Source organism: Panthera tigris, chromosome A2 (genome assembly GCF_018350195.1).
Source record: "Panthera tigris isolate Pti1 chromosome A2, P.tigris_Pti1_mat1.1, whole genome shotgun sequence".
NCBI classification, from domain to species: Eukaryota; Metazoa; Chordata; class Mammalia; order Carnivora; family Felidae; genus Panthera; species Panthera tigris.
The window spans coordinates 114,392,116-114,409,179 of NC_056661.1; the positions used below are offsets into that span (position 1 = coordinate 114,392,116).

The 17,064-nt window shown below is 41.2% G+C and overlaps 2 protein-coding genes across 3 annotated transcripts in view; one reads left to right on the top strand and one right to left on the bottom strand.

Annotated features, from left to right (window-relative positions):
• The first annotated feature begins 2,112 nt into the window (after nt 1-2,112).
• Nucleotides 2,113-12,807, top strand: MALSU1 (mitochondrial assembly of ribosomal large subunit 1). Its single transcript, XM_007089056.3, has 4 exons — nt 2,113-2,569; nt 4,050-4,228; nt 10,522-10,603; nt 12,021-12,807. The coding sequence occupies exons 1-4, from the start codon at nt 2,314-2,316 to the stop codon at nt 12,200-12,202; spliced, it is 699 nt and encodes a 232-aa protein (XP_007089118.2). The 5' UTR covers nt 2,113-2,313; the 3' UTR covers nt 12,203-12,807.
• A 76-nt stretch (nt 12,808-12,883) lies between these two features.
• Nucleotides 12,884-17,064, bottom strand: part of IGF2BP3 (insulin like growth factor 2 mRNA binding protein 3) — a 153,783-nt gene continuing 149,602 nt past the window's right edge. For both annotated transcript variants that reach the window (XM_007089055.3, XM_042968193.1), the window contains 3 exons: nt 16,199-16,330; nt 15,404-15,517; nt 12,884-15,119 (listed from right to left, as the gene is read on the bottom strand). In XM_007089055.3, coding sequence (XP_007089117.1) covers nt 15,021-15,119; nt 15,404-15,517; nt 16,199-16,330 — 345 coding nt within the window. In that variant the 3' untranslated portion in view covers nt 12,884-15,020. The remainder of the gene's footprint in view (nt 15,120-15,403; nt 15,518-16,198; nt 16,331-17,064) is intronic.

Below are 17,064 nucleotides of genomic sequence, written 5' to 3' on the forward strand. Positions count from 1 at the left end.
TCTTTGTACTAATCCTGCCCTCAGGAGACCATGCAGAGAGAAGGGCTAGGATTAAAATTACCTCTCTTACAAATCCCATTAGTTACAGCTACTCTAAGTTTATGTATTTCTATTTAAAAATTGTTTTGTCTGGGTGCCTGGGTGGCTCGGTCGGTTGAGCATCTGACTTCAGCTCAGGTCATGATATCACGGTTCGCAAGTTCGAGCCCTGCGTTGGACTCTGTGCTGACAGCTCGGAGCCTGGAGCCTGCTTCGGATTCTGTGTCTACTCCTCTCTCTGCCCGTCCCATGCTCGTGCTCTCTCTCTGTGTCTTAATAATAAGTAAATGTTAAAAAAAAAATTTTTTTTTAATTGTTTTGTCCTCCTGTTTGTAAACCTCCTAATCGGAAGGGGGAGCAAATCCTTTTAAAGAGAATAGGAGCACTATGAACTCACTATTTTATAAATGTAGGGGTAAGGCACTATCTTTTCCCCCCAAAGTCCCCATGGAGCACAAGTCTGTGTTGCATGCTTTCTCAGATGTTTTGTGTGTTGGTTTGTCTGGCATGATCTTCCTGCTGTAAGGACAGGGAATCCAGTCTGAAGTGGGCATCGAGGACTGCCATAAGATGAAGCACTGACCCTGTGGTTTAGGGCATCCCAGAGCACTGCCGGTGGCTTCTCACATGATGGACCATCTGAGAGAGTGGGGGCTATACCTAAATGTTTGAGGTACGTCCTACAGAGTGAGTCTGAGTTCATCATGTGAAAAGGTGGAAGAAGGGCACGCTAGACAATGGAATAGCATGTGCAAAGCTCAGCATTGAAATGTTTTATGGTATTCTTGGAAAACAGCAGGTAGCAGATGAGGCTAAAATAATTCTAGTAGACAGCATGGCATCATGAAGAATGGAAAAAGTAGAGATGGATTGGTGACAGGAGAGCTAGGTAGGAGGCTGTCTTGGTAATTAGATAAGAGCTAATGGGGGGCTCAGACTGAGGAAGTGAGAACGAAGACAAGAAGTTAAATTAAAACCAAACCAAACAAACAAAAAAAACCTTTGGGTGGTGCCTGGGTGGCTCAGTCAATTAAGTGTCTGACCCTTGGTTTCGGCTCAGGTCATGATCTCATTGTTCATGGGTTTGGACCCCACTTCAGGCTCTGCAGTGCTTGGCTATGCGCAAGTGGTTTTTCCTCCCTAGGTCTCTTTTAGCTCTCAAATCCTATGGTTTAATACTATAACTGGGCCTCAGCACTCCTTGTTCTCACAGAGGTGGGCACCACAATACAGGCCGTTGTACTGAACACTACAATATGGGGAGTGTACATGAAGGGGGAATCTGCTAAGAACGTTTTCCAAACGGCCCTTTACACCTCTGCTTCCCATCCCACCTGAGCCCAGAATAACAGATTTTCCAGATGAGATTTCAAATTTGCTAGGGAATCTTGATACTTTTCTTGGTAATAGACGTTTTATGTCCTAATTCCAGTGTAATTGTTGCAGGTTCATTAGCACCATGGTCAAGACAGAATTCTTGAAATGTTTTACAGTGCACCTTATTAAGTCTATTTAAGTAGCATGGGGACAGGACTCTTGGGCAGAAAGAGCCTCATTTTTGCTGTATGAAACTGGTGGTTATATGCTTAGTGCTGGAGGTGGGGAAGGGGATGTACAGGGAATATTAGATCATAAATGTCTTCTTTGAACTTTCACTCACAAAATTACTTTCATAACATTTCTCTGCTACTTATAATTCAGCCAGATATTAACCATGGGTGAGAGGTACAGGCAGTCACGAGACCCTTTAAGAAAGTAGCAACTAGTAAGCATTTTATCCTTATCAGAACTGTACAGGCCATAGTCAGCCTTTTGGGCTAAAAGTAAACATTTTTCTGCTTCCATCCATCAACAGCAGCATCTTCTAAACATTCAGCCTGTTCCAGGCTTTGTGGAGACAAGAGTTGAAAACAAAAAACAAAACTTTCTGCCTTCATGCTGTTTACATTGCAGTGAAGGAAGATGGACTTTAAAAAAAAAGGGGGGGGGAACAACGTGGTGCAATGCACTATGACGAAGGTCACAGCAAGAGTGGGCAGTCAAATTCTCCTTAGACTCCTACAAAACCTAATCCCAACAATCCCTTCCGGGTCATCAGCGTCCCCACTGGCCTTCAGACTCCGCCCATGACCCCCGTATTTGGGTCCTGGTCCCGCCCACTCTCCTTACGTCAATTTCCGAGGCCTTCGCGCATTGGCCTAGCCAATCGAAAGCCGAAGAACCCACTCGGGCTCCATTAAGGCCCGCCCGGGGAATCGTCGCTGGGCTACAGCGATGGGCTCTGGCGGGCTTGTGGCGCGGCGACTCGGGTCGCTGCTGTGGTGCAGGGCCCTTTCCCCGGGAGCTGGGCCTTCGGCGGGCCCGGGGCCCCGGCTTGGGCTGCTGGCCGCGGGGTGGTATAAGGCGGGACCGGCGCTCGGCCGGGCCTGCCTGACTCCCGATCACGCGCGCGGCCTGCACGGCGGACCCGGCCTGGAGGAGCGGGCTCAGGGGGCAGCCGGTGAGGGGCAGCCGGAGTCAAGCACAGCAGGTACGGGCTTGGAGGAGGGCGGCGGCGACCCTTCCGGGCAGCCGGGAGCCGGGTCCCAGCGAGGAGGCTCTGAGTTCCCCCGTTTATGCATTTCTCTTGGAGTCACAAAACTCCTACTGCTGTAGAGCTGGAAGGGTTTTCACAGGTGTTGGCGCCAACTGTGTGTTTGTTTAACAGGCCAGGAGATGAACTGACGTCTCCAAAACCCCAAGCGTCCGAAAGGCCGCACCGTACCTTTGGCATCACAATCTCACCATCCTCAGCTCCCTTCACATTCTTCTTAGGGTTCCCGAGAATTGGACTTGCCGCAAGTGTTAGGGAGTAAGGATTTTGAGGAAGAGCAAGGGGCTGGGGTCTAAGAGGTGCATAAGAATCGCTAATAGGAGACGGAGCCAATAGAAGCCCTCTATCGCAAGTTTTTAGAAATTTGAGTGGTTGTAAATAGAGTACATCTGTGAAAAGTTAGGTGTGAGAGGGAGAGGTCTTAGTGGACTTAGATCCTGGATTCTTGGGAATCAGCTTTGGAATGTAAGAGAAAGCTATAAATTTACAAGTTCTTTTTTTTTTTTTTTCTAACGTTTATTTTTGAGACAGAGAGAGACAGAGCATGAACGGGGGAGGGTCAGAGAGAGGGAGACACAGAATCTGAAACAGGCTCCGGGCTCTGAGCTGTCAGCACAGAGCCCCACGCGGGGCTCGAACTCACGGACCGCGAGATCACGACCTGAGCCGAAGTCGGCCGCTTAACCGACTGAGCCACCCAGGCGCCCCTAAATTTACATGTTCTAATACTCCAAGGTAAAGGACAGAAAATATGCACATCTGTACAGAAAAAAGTTAAGTCTGCACAGATAACAGTTGCTACATAACCCAAAGGCCTTTCTAAGAAAAACTCGAGGATTCAAAATGAAAATCACCCTTAAAGTTTTAACTCTTTCAAAATGCAAGAGACATTTGCGTGAACCAAGTTCCTCCAGAATTGAAGTATACAGATTACTTTGTGATTGGTAGTGGAACTTCTACCTGACACTTGGATGCCATGGCTTGGGGCTGGTGCACTAATTCTACCAGGGCTAGTTTTCTTCATCTCTCAAGTGAAGGTTGTGGACCACATACTACCTAAGAGCTCCTCCGGCTCACAATTGTAGTTCTGTGTATGTTTGAGGTGTATCGCTCATTTCCTCAAGTATTAGTGAACAGAAAGTCATTTGTGGTGGATGTATGGTTTTATTGCAAACGGTGACAGCAAAGGATGTATGGTGGCTCTGTGTAACGGGAGCACTCTTCCCATGAAAGTTGAGCGGTGCTGTGTGAAACCACAGGTTTAGTTTCCAGGAGGTCTGGGCCCTGCTGTCTTTCAAAACACTTTAGATCTAAACACCCTCATAGAGGAGCAGTTTCATTGTTAGCTGCTGCGTCTCCATGCATGTAGTGTCGTCTCCTTGGCCACGTGACACAAGTGAATCTTTGTGCATTTCAGATCATACTGGCCCCAAGTTTGACATCGATATGCTGGTTTCACTTCTGAGGCAAGAGAATGCAAGAGACATTTGCGTGATCAAGGTTCCTCCGGAATTGAAATACACAGATTACTTTGTGATTGGTAGTGGAACATCTACCCGACACTTGCATGCCATGGCCTACTACATTGTGAAAATGGTAGGATGCTTTCTTTCCTCTTTGGAATCATTAACTTAACGGAATAGTGCCAGTGCATCATGTTGAGGAGTAACACTTAAAAAAAGGAAAGCCATATGAGATCATATAAGAAGCCCAAATTCTCAGAATTTGCATGCTTGTTTTATGTTTTTGATAGTGAAAGTTATGGGGATAAATGGATCAGGGTGTTTCTGATCCCTGTCTCTTGTGGTCATAAATGAGTGATGAATGAACAAATAAATGAATAAAAAGTACAAATAAAAACATAAAAATGAAAATAAAAATAAATAATTTGAGGCAGGCTAGATGACCCAGGAGGGATTTCTAGAGCAGCACTGTGCATTGTGGTAGCCACTAGCCATTGTGGCTAATTATAATTTAAAATTAAAAATTCAGTTCTTCACTTGTATTAGCCATATTTCAGGTGTTCAGTGACCACTTGTGGCTAATGGCTACCATACTGTGCAGCACAACTATAAAACGTTTCCATAATTGCACAAAAGTTCTGTTGGACCTTGCCAGCCTGTAGTTTAATTTTTTTTTTTAATTTTTTTTTTTAACGTTTTTATTTATTTTTGAGACAGAGAGAGACAGAGCATGAAGGGGGGAGGGGCAGAGAGAGAAGGAGACACAGAATCGGAAGCAGGCTCCAGGCCCTGAGCCATCAGCCCAGAGCCCGACTCGGGGCTCGAACTCACGGACCGCGAAATCGTGACCTGAGCTGAAGTCGGACGCTTAACCGACTGCGCCACCCAGGCGCCCCTGCCTATAGTTTAATTTAAATGTTTGAATGTATCCAGCGTTTCCAAGTACTATGCTGGGTACTGGGAAGATAAAAATGAAAAAGATTTAGTCCTTACCCTCCAGATTCACAGGCCTAGTTGAGGAAGGGGAATGCCCTTCTTATTGATTGATTCAGAGAGAGCACAGTAGGGGAAGGGCAGAGAGAGGGGGACAGAGAGAATCCCAAGCAGGCTCTGAGCAACCAGTGTGCAGAGCCCGACACAGGGCGCAAACTCACAAAACCGTGAGATCATGACTGAGCCAGAATCAAGAGTTGGACCCTTAACCGACTGAATCACCCACGTGCCCCAGGCAGTTCATTTTCTAACTGGACTGGATAGGCATCAGAAATGAGGAAGAAAATGTACTTGGAGGCCTTTAGCCGATTCTGATAACACTCTACAGGAGAACATAACCTCTCTGACCTTGTTGAAAACTCGTCATAGAGGGGACAGTTAAGACCCAAACAGTAGCTAGGATGGCCTAGAGAAGGGTGGTAAAATAAGAGGGGGACCTTTGATGCAATATGGCAAAGCAAAAGAAGATTCCAAAAAAGTAGTAGTTGGAGAGACAGAGAGGGAACCAAGACAGCATGGAGAAGAGTTTTAAGACAGTCCCAGGGTCTCTGTCACATGTAATAGTGGGACGGAGTAAGATGAAGACTTGGAAGTGACTGTTGGACTGAGAGATATAAGAAGAACGAGAGGTTTTCCATTTTAACCATTTTTTAGGTGTACAGTTAAGTGGCATCAGTTACATTCACATCATTGTGCAGTCGTTACCACCATCCATCGCCAGAAGGCTTTTCATCTTGCAGGACCGAAGCTTTGTACACATGAAACAGTGATTTCCCATTCCCTCCATACCCTGGCCGCCACCGTTCTGCTTTCTGTCTCTATGAATTCAGCTACTCTGGGTACCTCATGTGAGTGGAATCATACCCTAGTTGTCCTTTCAGGACTGGCTTATTTCACTTAGCGTGTTTTCAAGGTTCATCCATGTTGTGGCCTGTCTCATAATTTCTTCTTTTTAAGGCTTTTTATCTTATTGGATGTGTATATCACATTTTATCTATTCATCCCTCGAGTTTCATTTGGGTTGCTTCCCCCTTTGGGAGACAGAACGATGCTGCTGTAAACAGGAGTGTAGAATGTCTGTTCATGTCTCTGCTTTTAATATCAGAAGTGGAATTACTGGGTCATGGTAATTCTGCTATTAATTTTTTGAGGAACCACCATGATCTTTTCCATAGTGGCCGCACCACTTTACATTCCTACCAACAGTGCACAAGGGTTCCAATTTCTCCATATCTTTGCTGATATTTCTTATTTTCTGGGCTGTTGATCATAGTAATCCTAATGGGTGAGAAGTGGCAGCTCTTTGTGATTTTGATGTGCATTCCTTTAACAATTAGTGACGTTGAACATCCTCTCACGTGTTATCGGCCATCTGTATATCTTTGGAAAAATGCCTAATCAAGTCTTTTGCCTATGGTTTAATCAGGTTGAGTTTGTTGTTGTTGCTGTTGTTGTCAAGTTGTAGTGTGTATATATTCTGGATATTAATCCCAAAGCAAATACGTGATTTGCAAATATTTTCTCCCATTCTGTAGGTTGCCTTGTTACTGTTGATAGTGTCCTTTGATGCACACAAGTTTTTGCTTTAAAAAAAATTTTTTTTTTTAACATTTATCTATTATTGAAAGACAGAGAGAGACAGGGCATGAGCATGGAGGGGTGAGGGGCGGGCAGAGAGAGGAGACACAGAATCTGAAGCAGGCTCCAGGCTCTGAGCTGTTGGCACAGACCCCGACGCGGGGCTCGAACTCCCAAACCGTGAGATCATGACCTGAGCTGAAGTCAGGTGCTTAACCGACTGAGTCACCCAGGCACCCCCAAGGTTTTAATTTTTTTTAATGTTTATTTATTTTTTGAGGGAAAGAGAGAGACAGAGCATGAGCGGCAGAAGGACAGAGAGAGGGAGACACAGAATCCGAAGCAGTCTCCAGGCTCTGAGCTGTCAGCACAGCTCAAACCCACGGACTGCTAGATCATGACTTGAGTCGGACACCCAACCGACTGAGCCACCCAGGCGCCCCAAGTTTTTAATTTTGATAAGGTCCAGTTTATCTGTTTTTGTGCCTGTGCCTTCAGTGTCCTATCCAAGAAAGAATCGCGAAATTCAGTGTCCTGTATCATGTGTCATGAAGCCTTTCCACTGTTTGTGAAGGCTTTCCTATATTTAAGCCTGAAATGTGGGTCATTTTTTTAAATCTTAGATCCATTTTGAGTCAGTTTTTGTAGATGGTATAAAGTAAGGGTCTCACTTTGTTCTCTTGCATATAGATATCTAGTTTTCCCAGCACTGTTTGTTGAAAAGACCGCCTTTTTCCTATTGAACGGATTTGGCACCCTTGTTGAAAATCATTTGACTATATGGGCTCTTTTTTTCATTCCATAAGTCTGTCTTGCTCACTGTTTTGATTACTGCAGCTTTGTAGTTCGTTTTGAAATCAATAAGTTGAGAGCTCCAAATGTGTTCTTCCTTTTCAAGACTGTTTTTGGCTTTTTGGGGTCCTTTTATTACATATACATTTTAGGGTGGAATTTTCTATTTTCTAATTCTTTGCTGAATTCATTTATTCTAACAGGTTTTTTTGTGTGGAATCTTTAGGGTTTTATACATTTAAGTCATGTTGTCTGTAAACTGTGATAATTTTATTATTTTCTTCCCAATTTGGGTACCCCCCCCCCTTACTTGCTCTAATTTCTCTGGCCAGAACTTCCAGCAGTGTGTTGAATAGAAGTGGCCGAAGTGGGCATTCTTATCATGTTCCTTATCTTGGAGGACAAACTTTCATTCTTTCACCATTGAGTAGGATAATAGCTGTGAGCTTATCATACATGGCCTTTATTATCTTGAGGTAGCTTCTTTTATTCTTAGTTGAGTATTTTTATCATGAAAGTGTGTTGAATTTTGTTCAATGCTTTTCTGCATAAATTTGAGATGATTCTGTGGCTTTTTTTTATTTTGTTAATGTGCTCTATTGTACTGATTGATTTTCATGTGGAACCATCCTTACGTTACAGGAATAAATCTCATTCAGTCATGGTGTATAATTCTTGTAATATGCTGTTGAAATTTGGCTTGCTAATATTTCATTGAGGATTTTTGCATCAGTATTCATCAAGGATAATGATCCATAGTTTGTAGTGTCTTTGGCCTTGGTTTCAAGGTAATGGTAGGAAGTGTTCCTTCTTGAGTATTTTGAAAGAGTCTGAGAAGAATTTGTGTTAGCTTTTGTTTACTTATTTGGTAGAATTCACCAGTGAAACAATCTGGTCCAGGGCTTTTCTCTGTTGGGAGATTTTTTTCCCCTCTCTTTGCCCCCCAACCCCCACCCCTGGAGCTTTTTTTTTTTTTTTTTTTAATTTTTTTATTTAAAAAAAAATTTTTTTTCTTAATTTACATCCAAATTAGTTAGCATATAGTGCAGCAATGATTTCAGGAGTAGATTCCTTAGTGCCCCTTACCCATTTAGCCCATCCCCCCTCCCACACTCCTTCCAGTAACCCTCAGTTTGTTCTCCATATTTATGAGTCTCTTATGTTTTGTCCCCCTCCCTATCTTTATATTATTTTTGTTTCCCTTCCCTTATGTTCATCGTTTTGTCTCTTAAAGTCCTCATATGAGTGAAGTCATAGGATATTTGTTTTTCTCTAATTTCACTTAGCATAATACCCTCTAGTTTCATCCACGTAGTTGTGAATGGCAAGATTTCATTCTTTTTGATTGCTGAGTAATACTCCACTGTATATATATACCACATCTTCTTTATCCATTCATCCATCGATGGACTTTGGGCTCTTTCCATACTTTGGCTGTTGTTGATAGTGCTGCTATAAACATTGGGGTGCATGTGTCCCTTTGAAACAGCATACCTGTATCCCTTGGATAAATACCTAGTAATGCAATTGCTGGATTGTAGGGTGGTTCTATTTTTAATTTTTTGAGGAACTTCCATACTGTTTTCCAGAGTAGCTGCACTAGCTTGCATTCCCATTCCCACCAAGCTTTTTTTTTTTTTTTAATTGAGATATAATAATGTTTAGAGGTTTTCAATTAGTGATTCAAACTCAGTTCAGTCTTAGTTCTATGTTTTTAGGAATTTGTCCATTTTGTCTAGATTATCCAATTTGCTGGTATAGAATTGTTCATAGTACTCATAATCCCTTTTACTTCTTAGTAATGTCCCCTTGCTCTGATTTTAGTTATTTGGGTCTTCTGTTCTTTTCTTACTCTAGCTAAAGATTTGTTAAATAATTTTGTCTATTTTTTTCAAGGCCCAAATCTTGGTTTCATGAATTTTTGTCAATATTAGTTTTCTCTTACCATTGTTTCCTTCCCTCTGCTAGCTTCAAGTTTTTCTTCATTTCCTAGTTCTTTAAGGTGTAAATTTAGGTTGTTGATTTGGGAACTTTTTTTTTTTTTCATGGCAGCATTTAGCTATAAATTTCCCTCTTACCACTGCTTTCACTGCATCCCATTAAGTTTTGATGTGTTTTTAATCTCATTTGTCTCAAGAGCTTTTCTAATTTCCCTTGTGATTTCTTGACTCATTTTGTGGCTTTTCTAGTTTTCCTTCTATTGATTTCTAGTTTTATTTCATTGTGATCAGAAAATATACCGTGTGTGATTTCAGTCTTTTTAAATTTATTGAGACTTGTTTGGTGGCCTAACATAGGATCTGTCCTGGAGAATGTTATGTGTGCCCTTTAGAAAAATGTGTATTCTGTTGTTGGGTGGAATGGTCTTTAATGTCTGTTAGGTCCAGTTAGTCTCTAGTGTTAAGTCATCTACTTCTTTATTGATCTTGTCTGTTTTTTAAATCCATTATTGAAAATGGAGTATTAAGTCTGTATTATTGTGTTGTCATCTGTTTCTCCCCTTCAGTTCTGTCCATGTTTGTTTCCATATGTTTAGGAATTCTGGTTTTTGGTGCATGTTTGTAATATATTCTCTGGGTTATATGACCCTTTATTATCATATAATATTCTTGTCTCTTGTAATAGTTTTTGATTTAAAGTCTATTTTGTCTGATATTAGTATATCTGTTGTTTTAGACCATTCATAAGACCTGTTGGGAATAGAGACATGGGATGGTAAAATCCAATTAACATTGTCATTTAGGCGGTGGATATAGGTGAGGACCAGATGTTGAGTGAGCTTGGGTCTCTCTGCCTCAGAGATGAGGCATCACCTTGGTGGATGAGTATGATGGCCTTCTCAGAAGGGTTTGGGCAGGAGGATTCAGTAGAGAGGTATAGGAGGTAGATGGGGTGTAAGGGGAGAAAGTTTCCTCAAGTTATTTATTATGGAGTACAGTTAAGAGGAATGAGTAAGCTAGTTCCAAAATTAAGATCAAGAAAATTATGCCAACAGACCATCCTTGGTGAGAACAGAGACTTCCTCCATCCTTCCTCTTTAATATGTAATCTGGCTTTTTTCAGTACAAATACTTGAAATGTAAAAGCAAACCTCATGTTAAGATTGAAGGGAAGGACACTGATGACTGGCTGTGTGTGGACTTTGGTAAGTTATTTTGACATATTTTACAGATAAATATTTGGTTTTGTCCTAATCTGGAACTGTGTTCATTTGCAAAAGGGTATCAGATTGTGCTTTTCATGTAAAATTTTTGAGGTTTATATTGTTTTAATTATAACCCAGGTGGTCTTATTTGCATGTAAAATTCTCACCTAATGTGATGGGTCTCTAACTAGTCATGCAGGTCAGACAGACGGTGGAGAACTGAACAGGTAACATGGCAGAGATGGGAGAGATCCCTTAGTGGTAGTAGAAGGCTTGGGGAGTACATATCTTGGCCTAGGATGACTCAGATGAGGTCAAGTTAAAGGGCATTCCAGGTACTGAGAAGGACAAGAACAGAGGACTGGAATTTTGAAAAGACCTAACAAATTTGGTTATTAATATATACATAGTTTCAAAGTATCTCCCCCCTAAGATACTTAATTACAAAGGGAAAAACACTGTCAAGAATTATGAAGGGTCTGAGATTCTTATTAACTAACAAGTTAGCGGCCCCCTTTCATGGGAATTGGTGAAACTCCAGGCTAGTCCTGGGTTAGAGATGAAGGATGGATGATTTTATTACTCATCACAGTAACAGCCAGCAGTTTTTTTGTTTTTTTGGGGGGGAGGGGGGCGGGTGGGTGGGCAGGTTCCCTGAGCCCATGTCTATAGAGAGAGCAGCACAGGGCCAGAGGACATCTGCAGACAACGTTCTGAGAGAGGAACCCGTAGGTTAGGGTAGCTACATCTTTTATGATGGGCAAGAAACAGACCCGCCATTTGCTGTGACGGAAGACACTTTTTCTGCCAAGGCCATTAAGCCAGGGTTTCTCAGCTTTGTCCTTAACATTTTGGACCAGGTGATTCAGGTGGGAGTAGGGAGATATACCCTGTGCATTGTAGGATGTTTATTAGTCTCCCTTCTCTCCAGCCCCAACTGTGAAAATCTGAAAGGTCTTTGAGATCCACTGCTGTAAGCAAGCCTGTCCTTTGCTCTAGAGGGAGATGGTATGTTTTTGTGACACTATTCACTACGCAGTCATCCTTAAAAGACCTTCTAGAACAAAAGGCAGTCTGTGTTTTGCTCACAGGATGTGCAGAAATGTGACACCCATGGAGAATTTTCTTCCACTAGCCCACCTTTAATCACTAGGATGAAGTTAATTAACATCACTAGTTATGTATCGATGTCATGTACCTCCTGTATGATGCACGGAGAAAAGCACAGCATCATTTCTATGCTATTTTTGTTGGGATGGCATCCAAAATTTGCATTTCGGGCAAGTTCTCAGCTAATGCTAATCTAGGGCCCATACTTTGACAACCACTATTCTATCATAGAGGTGGGTGAGAGCACAAGAATAAAAACAAATGAACTGCTTCTTCATCTTAACTCTTATCTGTCCTTGATTGATAGGCAGCATGGTGATTCATTTGATGCTTCCAGAAACCAGAGAGACCTATGAATTAGAGAAATTATGGACCCTACGTTCTTATGATGACCAGTTAGCTCAGATAGCACCTGAGACATTACCCGAAGACTTCATTCTTGGAATAGAAGAGGACACTTCATCCCTGACTCCAGTGGAGTTCAGATGAGAATAAAATGATATGAACTGCTTTAGTCATTATCACATTTGGATTGAGTCGCTTAAAAATGTAACTCTGAATGAAACCCCACCTACTTGGTCAGGTTGTTGTCAAAACAAGTCTTATTTATGGGCACTCATGCTAAATGAATGTGGAAATTGTAGGTAAGTGAGCTAATCCTCACACCAAGAATCAATACGTTCAAATTAAAATTTTAATATATTGTTTTTATTCCTGAGATCCCAGCAGGATTTCTGGGAGCTAACACTGGCCCCGGCCTCTGTGTTCTCTGTTCACAGTTTAATTTTGCGTAAGTGTAAATCTTATTCGGTAGAATGGAATAGCCAGGTTTTGGGGTTTTTTTTTAATAAAGCAGAAAACACATAACTGCCCCACTGGTGTTGTTACTTAAAACCTACAGGTTTTAGTTCATATGTACCAATATTATAAAGATCCAAAGTAAGTACTATGGAATGTAGAAAATAATGTACCACTTGATATTGGTACTTGCCTTGAGACTGACGTAGTATTACTAAAAATCTGTTTATAGTTTGACCAAATTTGAACATTCATGTTTATTTGAAAAACCAGAAATAAAAGATACCATACACCAAGCTGCACCTAATGATGAAAAACTTTATTCTGCATCAAGGTATCTGGAAAATGAAGCTGCATTTGGGGCACATTACAGATGAGGAATGATCCATGTGCGGTGAGTACAAAACTCAATTACAGAATTAGATACTCCATTACCATTGCTTAATTAAAAGTAAAACATGATTTGCCACACTAAAGGCTAGAAGTGAAATATGACAAAATTTTAAACCAGCAGATATAAATGCAGCACCTATCTGTGTGTGTGTGTATACACACACACAACAACAACAACAAATATGGGAAAAATCAAACACTGAGGAAGAGCTCTGGCCTAACCACATCTCACCTGAAATCCAACCAGAAAGCCAGTCTGATTTTAATTTTTGCAATTCATTGTATGAAAACATTATGAATGCTATATGAATCGTGTGACAAAGGGCACTTTTTGGCTAAAACTACAAAATAAACTGGTTTTCTGGAAACATTTAGGAAAACATTTCAAGTCATTTTCAAAATGTCTAATTGTTAACAGTGATCTTCAGAAAAACTTACCTAGTTCGTAGAAATTCATCTTGAAATAGAAATGAGGCCATTATTTTCTAAAGGGTTATATATATGCCCTTCAGATCAGTGTAATATAATGACTGATCATTTAATGAACAAAAGCAACACAATTCTGAGAGCAGAATGGCCTTGGAGACCACCCACACCCACATAATTGTACATACCGGGTTTTGCCATCAAGTTAAGGAATGGGCACGTGAGTTCAGTATCAAATATCAAAGGTCAAATGTGTCCTCATACTCAAATTATATTTCAAAAAGACTTCTGGTAGTCTCCACTTTCTGACTTATTTTCAAATAACTGGTTGCAGAGAACCCAGAAATCCTGCTGTATTTTACATAATATTTTAGGTGGCCTTACATTTTTCTTGATTTATCATTGTTTAAAAGTCCCCGAAATAGCTTAGCGAGGCTCATGACAGTGCCCGGCCCACGGAGATGGAGCCTGTGCATTGCCTTTAAACACTGTCACACCATCTGAGTGCCCCACTGGTCTTCACAAAACAATCCTTTTGGGGCCTGCTCCAACCCTAGACCAACTGGTCTGACATGTGTTGGCAAACTAAGCACCCCGTAAGACAAGCTGAAACTTGCTTTTTGCCAGTCAGTTCATGGTCCACGGGCTGCATCTCTTGACTGACACGCTTCCTTTAGGTAGTGATAGTCTAAAGCACAAAGCATTTTTCTGCATTTAATCACAGAGCCAAACAAATAACCGGAGTCTCCTGAAGCCATTTAAACTAGCCGTTCCAAAACCTCCTGCAACCACTTTGCTCTGTTAGTACCATCAAAAACATTCCCTACCATAAACGAAAAATTAAATGGTATTGCTGCTCTCCAAATATAGGCACTGCTCCATATCACTGAACGTTTATTGGATTTTCCAACTAATGATGTCAAAAGCCTCAAAAAACCTGAAATTAATTTTCCAGCTTTACTGTCACCAGTCAGGAGTAAAATTTTTCTCAGTTATTTTCCTGTCAGCTAATTAAATTTTAAGTTTTTTTTTAAAAAACTGTTGGGCTTTTTATCTTTATAAAGTATATAAAATTCTCCAAAAACAAAAACAATTTTGCTTCCATTGCATCACTGAATACCTGAGGTAGTTGAGTAAAAATGCACGTTTAATACCCCTGCCAACACCATTCAGCACTTCCCTTAGGTTATTCGTGTTAGTGTTAGGTACAAATACAACTGAGAACGGTTTTTCTATGCTAATAGCTTAACACTTAAGTTCCCGTAATAACTCTATTCTGATCCAATTTTAACAATTGGATTTGGGAGCAATCTATATTTTATGAATTTAGTGAATGCATCATTAAGCCAATTTCTGGCATCAGGGGGTATATTAAGAAAAATTAGAATATTTGTTACACTGAGAATACAACAAAAGGGAAGTGCAGAGCTCCTCTCTTTCCCTCCCCCCTTATTTTTTTTTATTTTTTATTTATTTTTTTTAAAGCTGGGTGTCATACATTTCAGAGAGCATAAAGTATACATTCTCACAGAGACAGGAGTTCAAAAGTTGCCTGGTCCTCAGAAACAACTGGCTAGGTAAAAACTTGTGCATGTAATTCTGGATATTAGGGGTTCAGCGCCCGTCTGTTGGTTAAGCAATCTGTCTTTGGTTTGGCATCTGCCTCTGTGGTGGGCTGTTTCCTGAGCCTTTATTTCCGTCTTGACTGAGGTGGTCCACTTTGCAGAGCTTTTTGCTGTTGATGCTGCTTTACCTGAGTCAAAATTTCCTGAATTTTTCTCTGGGCAACCTGTGAAAGGAGAAAGCTTTGAAATTTCCACCCGATCAAAAGTTACTAAAATTTATTTTACCCTTCCGTTCCAACAACTTCAGATTCAGATTTGTAGATTAAAGATCCGTACTAGTTTAGTTTGCTAGTAGAGTCTCTGAAATCACCTGCTAAAAAGGGATTAGCATGTTTAGCACCCAACGACTTTAAATATTTATATGTGGTGAGGGCACACCCAGGGGGAAGACTGCTTCCGTTTGTCAAAGAAGCAAAAGAGCTTGTTCATCACATGAGAGCCCACTTGCCTGGCAAGCATAGAAGTGACCAGTTATCTTGACAACTACTTGGTCATTCTCATCAGGTGTCTGGTCACGAGGGACAACTACTTCTGCACTTGACAAATTCTGGAGCTCATTCACCTGGAAAAGATAAATACAGATCTTGTTAAATCAAGGTTCTTAAAAAAAAAAAAAAAAAAAAATACCATTTGCTGAGCACTTACTATGTGCCAAACACTAAACTGTGGCTTTACAAATTTCTTCTAATCCACCAATAGTTCTATCAGGTTATCAGTATTATGCCCATTTCAAGATGATTAAACTAAGACTTAGCCAAGGAAATTGACCAGTTAAACAAGTGAATGGCAGAACCAGATTCAAACCCTGAAAGTCTGATTCCCAATCGTATACTCCCAATTACTTCAAAATTGTAAACAGCTTTGAAAACAACTTAGACATTACAGGTGTTAAAGAGAAACTGGAAACCATTTGCTTGTTATAGTAATATGTAAAGGTAGATGAAATTTAAAAACAAATTTCTTTCCATAAAGCGTGCAAAAATAGCTGACGTTCCCTCGGCTGAAAACTGCCAACTGCCCCTACTGCGTTAGCCCTCTCACACAGAGTGGTCTCAAGGGGCGTTACTTTTCACTAGTAGCGGATACCAACACTCAGGAAGGACAAAAGGCAGTCTTCTCCAAACCTTGGCCCAGATGATCCTGCTTTTTATTAATTAGCCAAAATTCAGGGACTTGGAACTCCTAAGTACCTTTCAACGCTTTCCCTTTCATACCACTGCACAGGTTTTGCTGAAGTACTTGCCGTTTTGCCTCCTTTTCCAATAACTCTGCCAGCAGCAAAGGATGGCACTCTGATATGAGCTTCAAGTTTCACCTCTTCTTTAGGACTAACAAAGTTTTCTTCTTTAATTTTTCCATAAATTCTTCCCTGAGCCTACAGATGAGAACATATCCTATCAGTGTCATTCATGTAGGAAAAAAGGTCTATTAACTTTAAAGATGGCTCATATCCACTGAAATAGCCCCCTTTGCAGGGACACATCTGCATTTAATAGACTGTTGCAGATGGCCTAAGAGGCAAACTTAGGAAGGTTCACGTTAACAACCACGCACCACAGAGGTGGCAACTGAATGAATAAAGAATACGGTTTATTCTTTGAACAAAAAGAGTTAAAGGCAATTAGTAGTCAGCCTACCTCGGGGCTCCTGGGTGGCTCAGTCAGCTGAGCATCCGACTTCAGCTCAGGTCATGATCTCACAGTCCAAGAGTTTAAGCCCCACATTGGGCTCTGTGCTGACAGCTCAGAGCCTGGAGCCTGCTTCAGATTCTCTGTCTTCCTTTCTCTCTGCCCCTCTCCCCCGCCCCCCCACCCGCCCTCAAATAAACATCAAAAAATAAAAAGTAGTCAGCCTAAGTAAAATTAAATCATTTCTGTGGGCAAAAGGCCATTTGCCCTCCTATCCTACACTAAACTAGCCAACTAAAAGGTAAAACCCTCTCCTACTGGAGGGAAGAAAGTAACTGCATATTACTTGAGTATAAGAGATGGGGAAAACTACAGAGTGAACTGTGGCAGGCTCCTACCTGCTGAAAAGGTGTTTTTTTTATTTAAACACATTTCTTTATCTTACCCATGTGGCTTCTACTTTTTGTAATAAGGCTACAAA

Coding starts and splice junctions, on each gene's coding strand:
- MALSU1 (XM_007089056.3), top strand. CDS start 2,314: ATGGGCTCTGGCGGGCTTGTGGCGCGGCGACTCGGGTCGCTGCTGTGG. Junction 2,570..4,049: donor GCCGGAGTCAAGCACAGCAG/GTACGGGCTTGG, acceptor TGTGCATTTCAG/ATCATACTGGCCCCAAGTTT. Junction 10,604..12,020: donor CTGGCTGTGTGTGGACTTTG/GTAAGTTATTTT, acceptor CTTGATTGATAG/GCAGCATGGTGATTCATTTG.